This window comes from Pteropus medius, unplaced genomic scaffold (genome assembly GCF_902729225.1).
Source record: "Pteropus medius unplaced genomic scaffold, Ma_sr-lr_union100, whole genome shotgun sequence".
Taxonomy (NCBI): Eukaryota; Metazoa; Chordata; class Mammalia; order Chiroptera; family Pteropodidae; genus Pteropus; species Pteropus medius.
The window spans coordinates 24,649,993-24,665,804 of NW_024344378.1; the positions used below are offsets into that span (position 1 = coordinate 24,649,993).

Consider the following 15,812-nt stretch of genomic DNA (forward strand, 5'->3'; position numbering starts at 1 on the left):
TTGTTTTACTAATTAGAAAAGCTAAAGAAAATATTTACCTCACAAGTGGAAAAGTATAAAGGATACTTCAAAACTAGCAGCAGCATTAAGGTAATATTTATAATACAAAGTTCAACACTTCTTTTACATTATAACATTGTCAGTTACAGATGCTGTATATGGATTTTACTGCAAACTATTAAGTCAGTCCTTTTAAATATGGACTGCTTTGCAAACTAGTAACAAGAATTTTAGGCTTCATCAAAATTGAACTGATATAGCTAGTCTCACCTAAAAATGACCAAATTTAAGGATGGCAGACCCCAAGTCTCTGACTTTATTTATTCCTTGAAAAGAGTACCAGGTGTGAAATCATTTATGCCTGTTTGTACAAAATTCAACTATTTACATATTATGTCTAACTATTTGCTTAGGAGTGAATCTATTATACATAGGATACTGGAGTTCTTATTACAGTTAATATACAACTGAACTTGCTTAGTTTGCCTTCCTAATGTATTTCAGCTATGATTCCCCTTCAACATTCAGTTCTTCAGTTCTATCTTACATTGGACAATTGATTTCTCTCCTACAGGAACATCTCCCAAAGACAGGTACCAAATATACTCTGAGAAATGATACCACTAAAGTAATAAGTGAAGAGCCTCCCAGAGTGACCACATCAAAAATTCCAATCATTTGGCTATACGAGTGCTGGTACCTTTAAAAAAGTTTTTAATCCAATAAATCTTTGTGTTATTATTATATATTAAGCTATATGTCTCTATGCAGAGACAAAAAAAAGCAAAAAAGACATGTTCCCTATGTCCAGGGGGTTTGCATCTTAGAAGAGACACATATACATAGAAGTAATTATGAAAGCCTCAATACTCTGTCTTAACCTCATTCACTCCTCAAAAATGGCTGATGGGTATACTGCCACCACCTATTTTTACAAAGCAATGTATAGAACTTGTGCATGGAACATGTGCAAGTCTTGGATGTAAATACTTGATTTTACAGTTTTCTCTTAAGTTGTTTCCTTTTTGATCCATGACAGCAAAACAACTAGTCTAATAGCTATTCTGGCTCTTTTTCTTCCTCATCAAATTCCTTTAAAAACATGGTACCCATAATGCGTCACATGACTCTATTTTCATACCATCCCACTTCTCTCAAAACAAAAATCAGATTCAAAGTTTACCTTCATTAAAGCTTCACAAAAAGGGTACTGGTAAAAGCAAATGTCAATTTGTTAGCTATCCCTCAAGCAGGGATTAAATTTAATGTTATTTGAATCAATTATCTGGATATCACATATTAATAAAGAGACTGACAAGCACCAATAAACTACCACAAGTGTATCCAAGCCCCAGTTTCTCAAGTTTCAAAGCATGTGCCACACTGCTACAAGAGTCACTGTTCTAAAACACAATCTGAAGCATGTTGACCACGTTTTAAAAACCCATCAAAGGTCCAATGCACTGCCATCTCTCATGGAATCAATTCAAATTGCTTAGTTCTATCACACAAACCCCTTCATTATTTAGTCCCAATCTTTTTTCCTGTTTTTGACACTCTACCTCTCCTGCCCTAAGGATAATCATACTAATGAGCACCTGCAGTCCCAGAAGTGCTACTGCTATTTCATCTACAAATTTTGTATATGCTGTTGTGTGCGTTTACTGACCTCAGTCTTATTCCAATCCAAACCCTCCCCATCCGTGAAGAGTTCCCTACTTCCCACCCCAATGTTAATCACTCCTTCGGTTCTACTGATGCGTCCTTATAGCTTCTTTTATAGCACTAATCAGGTAATATTGTAAGTATTGATTTATATAACTCCCCCATCTTAAATTTATTAATATTCCATCATCTAATTTCCTTAGTGATTCATTTACATAAGACTCAATAGCATTTGTGAATGAATAAATGGTAAGAAAATTGCAAACTAACTCAAAATTGTATATGCTTAGCTAGGAGAGTCCAAAAACAAACAAACAAACAAAAAAATGGTTCCATAGCAATCTTTAACTTTCTGAAGGAAAATCTGTAAAAGAACTGACTTGTTCTTTATGGCTCTAAAGGGCAAATTAGGACTAAGAACATTACAAAGAGATACACTGTGCTGCGACATAAAGAACCTTCTAACAATTAATAACCACAGTAGGCTGCCTTTAAGAAACTGAGCTCCTTGTTAGTGAAAGAATTCAAGCAGGCTAAACAATATCCATTGGGTGCCTAAAAACTCTCTAAGAATAAAGCTGCAGAAACTTAGCTCTAGGGTTGTTGTTCTTGTTACTTTGTTTTGTTTTCTTAACATTCTGTTCATGTCTAACCTAGAAGTACTTCCTGAATTGATAGAACCTATGACAGAACCTATGACAGATCCTACCTTCCAGTAGCACAGTTGAAATCTTTCTCCTGACCAAAGTAATTGTCTTTTTTTGTCCTACATGGTGTTATGATATTTCTATCAACAAAGAACTAAATCAAAAAATTATATTTTGGTGGTCTCATATAAGAGCAAAACTATCATGTATTCATTAAAACATGGAGCTAGTTAATCTTTTACCGAAGAAAGTTTTATAGTGGTTGTCTTCTAAAATTTTTCCTTCATGCAGCATAATTCTCAGCTATTTTATTAGTATGCCTAATATTAAAAGTTAATCACTGTCCGACTATTTTTGACTATATTAATGTGCTTCTGGGATTATATTACAAAGATAGACATCATCCTCTAGTTATATATTTAATTGTTGTGCCGGTTATGTTATATAATCATTATCAAAAAGTTTATTTTATTAGTCTTTAGATACAAATTTTGTGCTCAACTCCCAATTTGGAATCATAACAAATAATACCCAAGAATTATCAAACAATACCCAAGAATTATCAACGTTTTTAATTCTAGGTAGTACTAACGAAGTTTAAAAGTCAGTCCAACAGAGATAGAATGAGGAGTGTCAAGGGCCATGTAAATAAAAAAAGCAACATAAATTCTATCACTCTTCCAAAATCCAAAAACTACTTAGTTGAGACCTTTTACTAATTTAAAACTTCAATAACTTACTTCAGAACTTAAATTTCTACACAGTATATCTTTCTGATAATAACAACTAACTTTCTCCTCATAGGTGAGGGAGATTTTAATTGTTTGCTAGATTTACCATGGTGCTTGTAAGAGAAATTTTCCTTTTAGCACTGGAACTCAAGTAAGAATACACTGTGTAAAACTATATTTTGCATTTATTTTGCCCTTTGATACGTGTACTTTTTAATAACCTGAATCTATCATACTAACAACCTGAACTTTTAAAGCCTAAATTAAGCCTTATATATACCAACTGTCATTAAAAAATATTTCACTTGCACGATTATAGGCAAGTGAAGTTAGGCTATGAGGGCACCGAGACATTAGGGAAGTTAAGAGGTAGGGGCACTGCAGATATCTTCAAGGAAAGAAATTGCCAGAAACATCCACAAAGGCCCTGAAAATAGAAAAAATAAACACAAAGATAATCTGAAGCCCACAGGCCAAAGTACAGAGCTAATTTCCAGCTAACAATTATTCTCTCCAGCATTTTTGCTCTATACAAACCTCTTCAAACTCCTCTCTCTTTCTCCTGTCTCTAATCATACCTCCATACCCTTTATCTTCTTTCTTACCACCTTAACCGGAATAGTATGGAAACAAAGTATTTATCTTTAGTTTTATTTTATATTCCCTGCCCTGCTTTTCAAAAGCAGATAATATGAGCATTTTATGTTTTTCTAACAACAACGAAAAAATGTTGTAGTGTTTGGATAACTTTTTCCTAGAACAACAGAAAAGCATTTCCCCTACTTGACTAGAAAATGACTACAAACAGTCTAGATGAAAACCAGATTTGGAAAATCTAAATAATGCCCAATGTATGATGAGTAGTTGTACATTACAGTATTTAGGAAAGAATGAGAAAACAGCACATAACTTTATTTCAAAACTATCATGTTCAGTTCCAAACTTAAAATATTTTAATCTGTGTGGGGTTAGAGACAGGCAGATGGAAATATTTTTAACCAAGAAATGTATCCCAAAATAAAATTCAAATTAAAAAGAAACCAATAACAAAATTCAAAAGTAAATTAAACACATTACCAAGTTCACTGCCAAACTAGCTTTAAGTAGGAGCATAACTTGTAGCTTGGTTTCCTAAGGTGAACTTCTCTTAATTACAGGAAAGAGCCTGCTGAAAACCCAGACAGTCACATGGGTTTCCTTCTTTCTTCTTTCAGCCACAGAAATAAGTCCAAGAAAGGCTGAAGCAGCAAATTCTGGAGGGGCATAAGCCATGTGTAATGTGCAGGATTTTTTCGCAAAGGCATGGAAAAGAATTACAACAGCAGAAGGAAGGAAAATTAACACTCTTTTTGATAAGCTATAAATAAGGAGAGATAAAGTTATGACTGCACATTAAAGAGACCTGAGTAAGGTTTTGTGAGCTAAAGCTTTTTACAGAACAGGTAAGCATGGCAATCTAAACAGCATAAAATCAAAGTAAAAGACCCTTCCCACCAATAAAAAGGAAGCAAAGATTTAATTAGGCAGAGATAATTTCTCAACTAGTGAGGGTTAACAAAATACTTTTACATTTGTATTTATATCAGTTCTCTATTGTATTTCTATTTATACTCACCAATTACGTAGTAAAGAAATATGACCCAATTTTAAATAAATAAAGCAATCTGAGCTATAAATGTATGTTGTAACTTCTTTCAATTATTACCTGAAAAGACCTGCTTATCAACAATTACTTCAGTAATTATAGTCTGGGAACCACCTGCATCAAAATCACTTGAGAGTACACATGTGGTAAATATTTGGATTTCTGCTAGTCCCCACCCAAGTCTCCTGAATCAAAACGGGAGCAGGGGCTCAAGGAATCTGCATTCTTAACGTAACCACGAACACCACAACCACCACCACCACAACACCACACTACACCACCCCGCCCCCATAATTTTAAACACTAAAGTTTAAAAATTACTATAGTAGGGTCCAAGCAAATATCAACCAGAACTAACTGGGAAAAACTTTTAGTATAGTTAACAGAGTTCTCAGGAAGAAATATGCAGCCTCAAAAAGGACTGACTTTCCCTTTCTGAATAATACATTTAGAGATGGGTAACAGATGTATCACCTCAAAATCTCCAAATGTTTCCACTCTTCCCTAAAGCTTTCCTACTACAACATTCTAAGTATGAAATGCATGAGTAAGCCAAGTTAAACATTTCATGAACTTAAACTTAAAAATTGGCTTTGCCTGTCTCTAGGAGTTCCTTAAAACATTAAAGATACAAATATTTTAATCTTTCTCAACACTCCCGCCTTTCAGTCCCTTCTCAGATTTGTTCTAGTCAAAGCTTCAAGACTTCTGTAAATTTTATACCACTATACCAGAGTCCTCTTTAACACTCATCCAACCCCAGAGACAAATTATATTTTAAAATCTACTACACAAACTGTGTAAAGAGTCTTCAGGTCATACACAAAATTCATTCTAGTCTTTTCCTTTCTTTGAATCAGTGGATTTCAGTGATGGGATTGGGAAAGGGGCTGTGGTGGTCTTGCTGCAGCTTGAATAATAACATTTGCATCCTCACTAAATGCCACATAATACAAAGCACTTAAAATATTATCTCATTTAACCCTCATGACAATTCCATGAGGTAGATATCACTATTACCCCCTTTTTATGGATGAGTTGCTTAAGGTCCACAGAGGTCAAGTAACTTGTCCATAACTACACAGCTAGTAAGCTAATTCAAACCCATGCTCTCTAACTTCCAGAACCAGCCTTTTTAACCACTACACTTTCCTGTAGTTTTGAAGATGCCACCTGCCAAAAGCAAGTCCCCTGAATTCAACCAGGTAAGGGTTGTGGATTTTGCAGAATCTAATTGCTTTTCATGTGCTTTTAGGAGATTTTGAAGTATAACAAAGGATAGGAACTACTGCACTAGGCTACTGGTTCGCCAGAGTGGAACACTGGTAACCTCTGAGAAATAACTCATGGTCTGAAAGTTAATTTCAAATTCTAGTTCATTGATTAACTAGAATTTACTTATTATCCTAGGCATTCTCTCTCCTATTCCAAAGAAATTTTAAGATTAAAAAAATATATATAATTTGCTAAAGAAAAAAATTAGAACTGCTGGTCTATACTGCCTACATATGAGAAACTAAATAAAGATCACTGATGTTTAACATGATTACTCTGAGGCAGATTACTCTGTTAGAACTTACTGAAAGAAATGTTGAAGGTAGAATCTAGAGTAAAGGAGGATATTTCTACCTCTGGCAACCTTCTCATTTTACAGATGAAAAACATCTTGTTTTTTTTAAGCATCCTCTTTAACTCAGTTCACATCTGTAATATTTAGCCAGCAAATGTCTGAGGTCTACAACAGTATGTGCAAGAGGCTCCTGTAATGCAATATCACAGTATATTGAAGCTGGAAGGGACTCTGAATCTCCTGATTTCACAACTGCTCCTCAAATTAAAACCTTTCAGTCAATAATCCTATATCAAATAAAGTGTGAAATTTAATTAAGAGTAACATACAGCAGGTCCGCGAATAACGTTTCATTCAACATCGTTTCATTTTAAAGTTGATGAGATGCTGTAGGACTCAACTCATTTACATCTCTTAGTCTATGGTAAAACTGGTTTCGCCCACATCATTTCACTGAAATTCGCAGAACCCATCAACGATGTTAAGTGAGGCCTTACTGTACAAATGTTGCTTTCCAAGTTATGAGAAATGAACCACAGTAATGTGATGTTGATAGTAGGGAAACTGGGTGAGCATTATGCGAGAACTTTCTGCACTATCTGCGCAACATTTCTGCAAATCTAAAACTATTCTAAAATAAGTAGTATTTTAAAAAATAAAAAGTTGTCTACAGCCATGCTACCCTGAACGTGCCCAATCCCATCTGATCTCGGAAGCTAAGCAGGGTCGGGCCTGGTTAGTACTTGGATAGGAGACCACCTAGGAGGACCAGGTGCTGTAGGCGTTAAAAAAAATGAAAAATAAGGGATTGTAGCCTGACAAGGTCCTTGCAATCTGTGAGGTCAACCAAGGGCTGCCTCGCCTAAATGAATGAATGAATGAATGAATGAATAAAAAGTAAATCTCTATGCCCATTTCAAATAGCTCAAGTAACTCCAAACAAGTAACTTCCGGTTAATGAGATTAATAGTCTGCTTTGCTTATTACCAGGATATAGTTGTTAAAATATTAATTTAGTTTAACATTTCAAAATAATACGTTTGAGCACTTAAAATTATCTTGGTCCCACAAAAATTGGAGTTTCCCAATACCTCTACCTAATTTATATTCACATTGTCACATCGCTAACTATCCACCTTAAAATCACAACTACATTTCTAAGGTTAAGTACTTGACCTTAAAATGTGGACTTAAAATGGTTTAGTGTAGATCCCTACAGTTTTTTGTGGTTGTCTGGTTTTTCCTGTTTTTTGGGGTTTTTTTAAGAAAATATTTGGGAAAAAATACTGGATCTTGGGGGGAAACATGAATGAAAAGTTACAATAGGCTTTTGAGTCATTGGCTCCCCGATCTATTATTATAATGGGTTTAACAGAAATGATATATAATGAAACCAATTTCACCATTATAATATTATAATGTTTAACAACACTCTACAATCTATACTTTTATTTTTATTCTAGAGCAATTAATTACACATTCTTTTCAGCTTTTCTAAAATTTTAATTTTAATTATATTAAGATGCAAATAATGCCAAAGGCGTTCCATTAATGACACAAAAATACTTTTGCATTTATTTTTATAATCTCTTATAGTAACAAAAATTTTTAATTTAGATCCTGATGTTTTATCATTCTATTTATAATTATTCCACACCTACATTAAAAAACTGCTTGCTTTGGAAGCCATAAAAATCTTTTAAAACTTATCAGAAGTTTAATATTTTGCCTTAATCAAGATGTTGAAGAAGGAATTTTTAAAGAAACAGGTTTTGAAACTGCAGTTTTTATTTTAGTCAGCTGAGAGAAATACACACAGGAACAAATAAGGAAGCCCATAGAGGTCTATGATGGTTCAATGGAGTGAATTATGATTTTGTCAACTAGTGTAAATTCTGGTGGAAAAAAAAAAATGTGGTTGATTTTGTTGTTTCTGAGAACCTTAAACTGAGAAAAATTATTACTTAAGATTTTAAATGCTCAATATCATAATTAACAAAGAGAATATATACTCTCAACCATTTTCATATTGGGGAGAACAGAGACTACCTAGATGTGAAAAGAAATGACTAAAAGAGCGTCTAGTCTTCCCTATCCAGCCTAACTAATAAAAAGGGCTCTGTGAAAGTAGTTTTTTGCCACAACATTTAGGAAGTTTCAAAAGTCAGTAATTAAATGCAAATCTACCTGAATCTATATGTTCCAGAATCTATAAAGTCAATTTTCTTTTCAGACAGAAGGAAAAAAATCTTCAATACTTTCTTCCGTACTTGGCTATGCCTGTTAAGACCACCAAATTCTTGTAATTCATCAATGAAGACTATAAAAATTACCAACACTACCAGGAGACACAGATAGATACCTGTGTATTTTTAAATAGCAGTAACTATGCCAGTGTATTCCAAACAAGCCCTAAAAGTAAAAATGGCTTTTAAAAAAATACACCTATAAATACACCTTTAAAAATATACATCTATGTATATTTTTATATAGATGTATATAAAATATGATCCATTCTACTTGAAATGTATATAAAATATGATCCATTCTACTTGAAAACAATGGATCATATAAAATATGATCCATTCTACTTGAAAACAATTAAGACATAAATTTGTTTTAAGGGCCCATAAAAATGGTTCAAAGCCACTTTAAAAAAAAAAAAAAGAGTAAGATCATTGAGGAACAAATCTAGCCTGGAAACAAAAGTTTTTGTTTTCACCTCCTCACTGCTGAGTTGGTGACAGTGGAGGTAGTAGTACCCATCTAGCATTTCAAGACCTTTGTAGACAGGAAAGGGCCAAGGGAATGTTACTTTTAGAGTTTCCACAGTCAAATCACCATAAACACAGAGATGCCTGTATAAAGCTGAAGCAAGCCCCTGTTCTGTCCCCAAAAGGGACAGAACAACTCAACTCATCTGGAAGGAAGGGAAAGCAGGAGATCACTAGAGCAGTCCCACCTGGGCCAAATTGCTCTCTCTTATTAGATGTCTACCTCACTCAATGAAGCTTCTGTCAATGATGTGTCCAAACCGAACATAACTTTGTAATAATAGATAGATTGCTGTAAAATGTTTCCCTCTTTACTTCTGTTAAAAGAAACATGAAGCTATTCTTTAGAAGTATTTATTTCTATTATAGATTTTTTTTTTTTTTTTTTTTTTTTTTTTTTTTGGCCCAGGGAACGAAAAGAGAGGAAGTGGGAAGGGAAAGATGGAGGATAATCAGGTGGGAGAGAAAAGAAGCCACAGGTGAGCAGCAATAGTGATGGAATGTAAACCTGGACTGAAAACGAGAAATCCTGGTTTCTAATCGCAGCTCTACCATTAGCTAACTAAACTAACTACCTTCTTTAGACAGTGAGCTTCTTCATCAAAAAATGAAGTGAGGGTAGGGGTTGCATCCAAGAACAAGAATACATCCTAGAGCAAGATATCCTAAAGGGAACCCTCACCCAGAGCTTTAGAGTTGAGAATGACAACTGTGCATAGGAACCAAAAAAACCTCTTAGGCTTGAGAAACAAGGGAAATTTCTGATTACTATGCTTGGGTGATGAAAGACTATTCAAAATTATTAGATACAAATTACTACCTAGAGAACAGTAAAGAGGGAGGGTCCATGCAAGTTGCCAATTCAACACCACTTGAGTGGGGTTCTTCATACCAGCATCAGGCATTGTAGATTCAGAAATGAATGTCATAGTCTTTGCCGTTAAAGTGTTCAGAATCCAGTTAAGGTTTTGGCTAATGCTAAAATAAAAACTGTGCCTATTATCAGACTCTGCCTTTTCCCACCAATGTTATGTAAAGAAAGCAATGACACCTAGAATCTTTACATTCAGATCTCAATTTAAAAAAATCAAGCTTAGAGAAATTAACTTCAGGAACCTTATGTTTTCTGACTTCGAACCCAGTCATCTGACATACATCATTAGTGTGGCCCTAGGAGTGTCAATTAGCTATATTAATTAAAGTCCTATTCACCTAAAAGTTAAAGAAAAAATTTTAAACTATATCATAATTCCTGCCTCCTGTTAATAGTATGAAAGCCTCTTATAACAGATTTACCTTGTTGTTACTCATAAATTGTAACGCATACATATGTATGTCTTCAAACTTAATCCCCACTAGCCTGCACTCTACATCCAACTCAAGGACCATTGTCCAAATCATTTCCATTCCCAATGGGTGGCACAGAGCAAGTACTTTGCATATACTGGTTGAATTACTGCTCTCCAAAGCCCTTTCCAGGTCTAAAACTGCCAGACACTTGACATCAAAACATAATCAATAAACACCCAAAGGCCACACAAGGTCATAAACTTATACTTAACTCACCTTAAGAGCTTTTAAAATATTGCCACAAGTTTTAAGTATATTTTTGCAACTACTAGCACAAATGCATATCTCACTAGTCTACATATTTTGTTCTATGACTAACACAAAATTAGAATTTCCCAATCTTGATTTAAACAACTTTATAATTTATTTGTAAATTTTACAAGCAGGAAAAATAACGGATAATAAAGTAGAAAAAAGAATAAGAAATATTCATTACAATCAGAAAGCTGTGTTTGTCTACAAAGCACACTAATTGTATGATCCTCTATATCTTAAACTGCAGAATTTGTTGATTTCTGGTTTTTGTCAAGATTCTTGAAAATGGAACAAAAAATAACAGAGAACTCTGAAAGGAAGAATTTTAGCATTTGGAGTTACTTCTCTACATTTTTTTGAAGCATGTCAAAATCTGACTCAAGGGAGATTGCTCTTACTCTTTACTGTGAATTACTATGAGTATTTTCTGACTATTTATCCCAGACACACCAACAAAGCTCCATTTTTAAATCTGCAATGTCCTGCACCATAATTTAATTTCAAGAATAGCAGGTCAAATGATATTTACAACATCATAAAAAATTAAAAAGTTGCTGAAAAAAGTGGAGGCCTATCCAGCATAAGTATATAAGAGGGATTTTTCTAGATAAACCGCCACTGTAATTTGATTTTTTAGGCTGGGATCAAATTCTACACACCAAACTGCATATGAATAAAGACCACTGAAAGAAACGGTTAAACACAACCTCTTCTGATTTCAAGAATTCCCAAACTACTTGAATGGATTCAGATTCCACGCAGGCAACTCTGCAAAATGACTTCCCTTTCTCTTTCACAACCACACCCCTGTACAAACATACCGCCATCCGCCCTCACTCCCGACCCTAATCCTTATAGCACAAACTTTTCATTAACTGGGGACGGTGAAGGTTGTCTGCTTTTCCGACAGAGGCAAAACTGCACAGACAGGGCACTACCACGCTGGCAGGACCTGAATACACAGAAACCAGGTATGAATGGCAGGTAGAACCTATAGCCGACAGGTGAACAGAAAGATGAGCTCTCTACAGAGCTCACAACTTCTCCTACAGACAGCACAATACAGACTCAGTTCCTCTTCCTCCGGTGACAAATCAAAGCTAAGTCCTGACGCCAGCGAGAGCCAGCACGGAGGCGGCCCCCAAGCTGCTCTTGGCCAGCTCCCGGCCTCGGCCCGAACCCGCCCCCAGCCCCTGCGCAACCTGCGCTGTACCTGGCGAAGAAGTCGGTGAAGCTGCCGCTCCGTCGAGCCCGGGCCGAGGTCCCCGCGGGGCCCTGCTCCGCGGCGGACGCGGGCTCCGGCAGCCCCGCGGCGGGTTGGTGGTCGCGGGTGCTCTGACGGCGGCTCACCTCGAACGTGTTCCGAGAGTTCAAATGCACGTCGAAGAAGCCGAGGCGCAGCTCGGCGCCTGCGCCCCCTCTAGTCCTCTCAGCCGAGGTGGCAAGAGACGCGCCCTGCTCGGGACCCCCGGCGCTGGCTCCCGCCCGCTCCAAGTCCTCGCTGCTGCTGCTGCCGCTGCTGCCGCTGATGCCGCCGCCGCCGCCGCGGGCCGGCCGGCCCCCCGCGCCCACGCCCGCGCCCTCGGGTTCCTCGGCGTCCGCCGGCGCCAGGCGGCAGCTCCTCAGCGGGTCCTCGAGCGGTGCGGCCCAGTCGGACCGGCTGCCCGCGCCGTCCGCGCCCTCGTCGCCAGGCCCCTCCGAACGGAGGCGGAGGTGGCGCAGATCGCGGCCGCCGGCGCGCGCCAGCCCGCGAGCCTCCTCCAGGTCGTGGCAGTCCTGGCCAGGCAGAAAGCCCGAGTCCCCGTTGGTCATACCGCCGTACCGCGACGTGCCGGCATCCACCGCTTCCGCGCCTCGGTGCCTGGAGCCCTTGGTTAGCGGGCAGGAGTCCGAGCGCGGGGCTGCCGATAGCCGCGGGGCGCGGGGTGGGTCGGCGGGGAGCGGACGGCGGCACAGCCCGGGCTCCAGCGGCCCCCCGGCTGCAGCAAGGTAACGCTGAAGAAGCTGCTGAGGCGGCGTCCCCTCCCCTTCCTCCAGCGGCTCCACAGCGCCGACGCCTCCGCCACAGCCGCCCGTGGCAGGGATCATCATCCCCTCCTGGCCCACTGGCTCGGGCGCCGGCACAGAGAACAACTTGGGGTTTCTTCCCGAGCAGGCTCCGGCATCCTCCGGACCCACCATCTGGGGCCGGGAGAGCGTCACCGGAGGAGGCGGCGGAGACTCCCCCGCGCAGGATCGGCCCCGGAATGGCCCTTGGTGCTGGGGCCGCGGCGGCCGCCGCCGCAACCTTCCCAGACCCACCCCTCCCACCGGGGTTCGGGCAGTTGCGGGAGGGCGGGCACGTGCCTAGGCTTGCGCACGCGCAAAAGCCGGACGGGTCAAGCGCCGACCTGGGGATTCCGCGAACCATAGAGACGGCAGCTAGAGAGACCCGCTCCGTGACACTCCCGCGGCCAATTTGGGATCCGCCATCCGGTTGGTTGGCCCACTCGGAGATGACAGTTCTTAAAGAAGCTCGGGAATGGCTCGCTTAGCAAAAAATTCACTTGACATACTTAGTGTATAGGATTAGATAGAATACAGGATGTTAGCTGTATTTCCTTCCAGCCACCAGTCGACTTCACACGTCTACATCCCCCTTCTCCATCGCCATTGCCACAATTTAGGACTTCACCTCATGTCAACACCTTCTCCACTTCATCTTCCACAATACTGCTAAAGTTATCTTATCCAATACCACGTTTTATCACATTGCTCTTCATAAAGATTTCCATTATCACTCAAGGAGGGAGGGGAGAGTCATACAGAGAGAGGCTATTGAAATAATTCCAGCACCCTGTGATAATGGATTAAAATGGGGTGATAACCGCTGAGTGGAAATGAAGTGTGTTTAGCGTAGAAATCAGTGCTCGCTTCAGCAGCACATACATGAAAATTGGAACGAAGCAGAGGTCAGCATGGCCTCTGCGCAAGAATGGCAGGCAAATTCATGAAGCGCTGTATATTTTAAGGCTAAGCAAGCAACTAAAAATTAAGCTATGGCTGCGACTAAGGTTCCCACGAAGGCCACACCTAGGCAAAAGATTGTGACACCTGTGAGGGTTTCTACTCCCCGAGTTGGTGGAAAACGCTAAATTGGCAGATTAGATTTTTTAGAAAAGATTGACGATAACTAAAAAAATAAAATAAAAATAAAGTAGAAATCACAAAACGTGATAACATCATTTCGAAGTGATTGAAGAGGCAGGAACCAGTAATTACTACAAAACTCTTGAGACTGAAAGTGATGTGGTACGAAGAAATGGGGACTGGGATTGGAAAAACTTGATTAATAGGGGAAATATATCTAGTAAAGTAAAAGACTGGGACAATCCGGCCTATAGTTCAAGGTCTAAAACTTAGATTATGGCTTAGGTTTGGAGATGCAGATTGAAAAAGAGTCATCTGTATAATGTAGCTAGTGAAGTCATGAGTGACACAGCTTAGGAAGAAAAAATAAAGATGGAAATGGGGCACTTACAAATGTATATATAATTCTTAAAAATAAAATTATTCTGAATTTTTAAAGTCATTTTAGGATGGACAAATGTTATATTGCAAGGGATTAAAGAAGCACTACTTGTGGATAAAATGAAGCAACAATTACAGACCGCTCATTCTAGAACTATGTCAACGAGAGGAGAGAAATAGAATGCAGTAGTAATTAGAGGAAAGAACATTGTCAAGCCTTTAAATATTTTTTCCTTATAAATATATATACATATACATGAAAGAGTGAATATAACCTATATATGAATAATAATACATAAGTAAAAAAATGGACATCCATATTCCCAGCACCCAGTTTAAAAATCATCAAATGTCTATTATAATTAGCATTTTCGAAGGCCCTAAAAAAGACAAAGCGTCATGGGCATAGATAGCAATGCATTTATTGTCAAGATCTTTCAGAGGAAGAAATGACTTCCAGAACATAGGTGGAAGAGTTAATATAGGAAGAGAGAAAATACTTGCAAATCATATATCTGATAAGAGTCTGATACCAGGATATAGAAAGAATTCATACAACTCAATAAGAAGACAAACAACCTAATTATAAAATGGGTAAAGGACTTGAACAGACATTTCTCCAAAGAAGATATGCTGTTAATAAACATATGAAATAATTCTCAACATCATTAGTCATTAGAGAAATGCAAATCAAAACCACAAGATAGCACTCACACCTACTAGGATGGCTATAATCAAAATAAGTGTAAAATAAAAAGCGTTGTAGAGGATGTGAAGAAAGTGGAATCCTCACACATTGCTGGTAGAAATGTGAAATGGTACAGCTGCTATGGAAAAGATTTGGTGGTTGGTTCCTCAATAAGTTGAACATAAAATTAGCACATGATCCAGCATTTCTACTCTTAGGTAAGAGTGGAAAGATGTTCAAACAAAAACTTGTGCATGGCTATTCACAGCAGCACTATTCATAAAAACCAAAAGATGGAAATGACCCAAATGTCCATCAACAGAGGAATGGATAAAGAAAATGTGTTATATCCATAAATGGATTATTAGATACAAAAAGGAATGAAGTGTTGATATATGCTACAAAATGAATGAATCTCAAAAACATTATGTAAAGTGAAAGAAGTCAGACTCAAAAGGTCCATATTGTATAATTCCATTTATATGAACTATTCAGGATAGGTAAAACCTGAATAGTTCATATAATACAGAAAGAATGCAGATTGGTGATTGCCAATGGTTGGGAGAAGGATATGGGGTTTCTGGAGTGATGAAAATGTTTTGGAAATAGATAAGGTGGTGATTTCATGACATTGTGAATGTACTAAATACCACTAAATTGTATACTTTTAATGGCTTTATTTTATGTAAATTTTACCTCAATTAAAAATTTTAAAGTTAATATAAGACATGTCTAGATATAATTATGGTTATATGATGGTAAAGATGAGGGTAGCTAAGAGTCTAATCTCAATCTTTTGTCTATTCATCCTTTTCCCTCTCTTATAGAAAATTCATCCTTATAATTTTCTTCATGCTGTCAAACCTTTCCTAATTATCTTGTTAATTTATTACTTCCTGGCTACTACTCTATTTCTCCATCTATGAAATTATCCTATTTTTAAGCTTCAGTTTCTCTAAATGGTTTATTTTGTTCAT

The 15,812-nt window shown here is 38.0% G+C and overlaps 1 protein-coding gene and 2 non-coding genes across 7 annotated transcripts in view; 2 read left to right on the plus strand and 1 right to left on the minus strand.

Moving 5' to 3' along the window:
- The window catches only part of TBC1D12 (TBC1 domain family member 12), a 71,326-nt gene extending 58,371 nt beyond the window's left edge, over positions 1-12,955 (minus strand). For 3 of the 5 annotated variants that reach the window (XM_039871697.1, XM_039871696.1, XM_039871698.1), the window contains exon 1: positions 11,851-12,955. In XM_039871697.1, coding sequence (XP_039727631.1) covers positions 11,851-12,818 — 968 coding nt within the window. In that variant the 5' untranslated portion in view covers positions 12,819-12,955. The remainder of the gene's footprint in view (positions 1-11,850) is intronic. The other 2 variants (XM_039871700.1, XM_039871699.1) reach the window with 2 other exon arrangements.
- Positions 6,924-7,042, plus strand: LOC120610196 (5S ribosomal RNA). The gene has a single exon (XR_005654884.1). It is a non-coding gene; the product is annotated as a 5S ribosomal RNA (ribosomal RNA).
- Positions 12,956-13,542: 587 nt separating the features above from the next.
- Positions 13,543-13,646, plus strand: LOC120609773 (U6 spliceosomal RNA). The gene has a single exon (XR_005654836.1). It is a non-coding gene; the product is annotated as a U6 spliceosomal RNA (small nuclear RNA).
- The last annotated feature ends 2,166 nt before the right edge of the window (positions 13,647-15,812 follow it).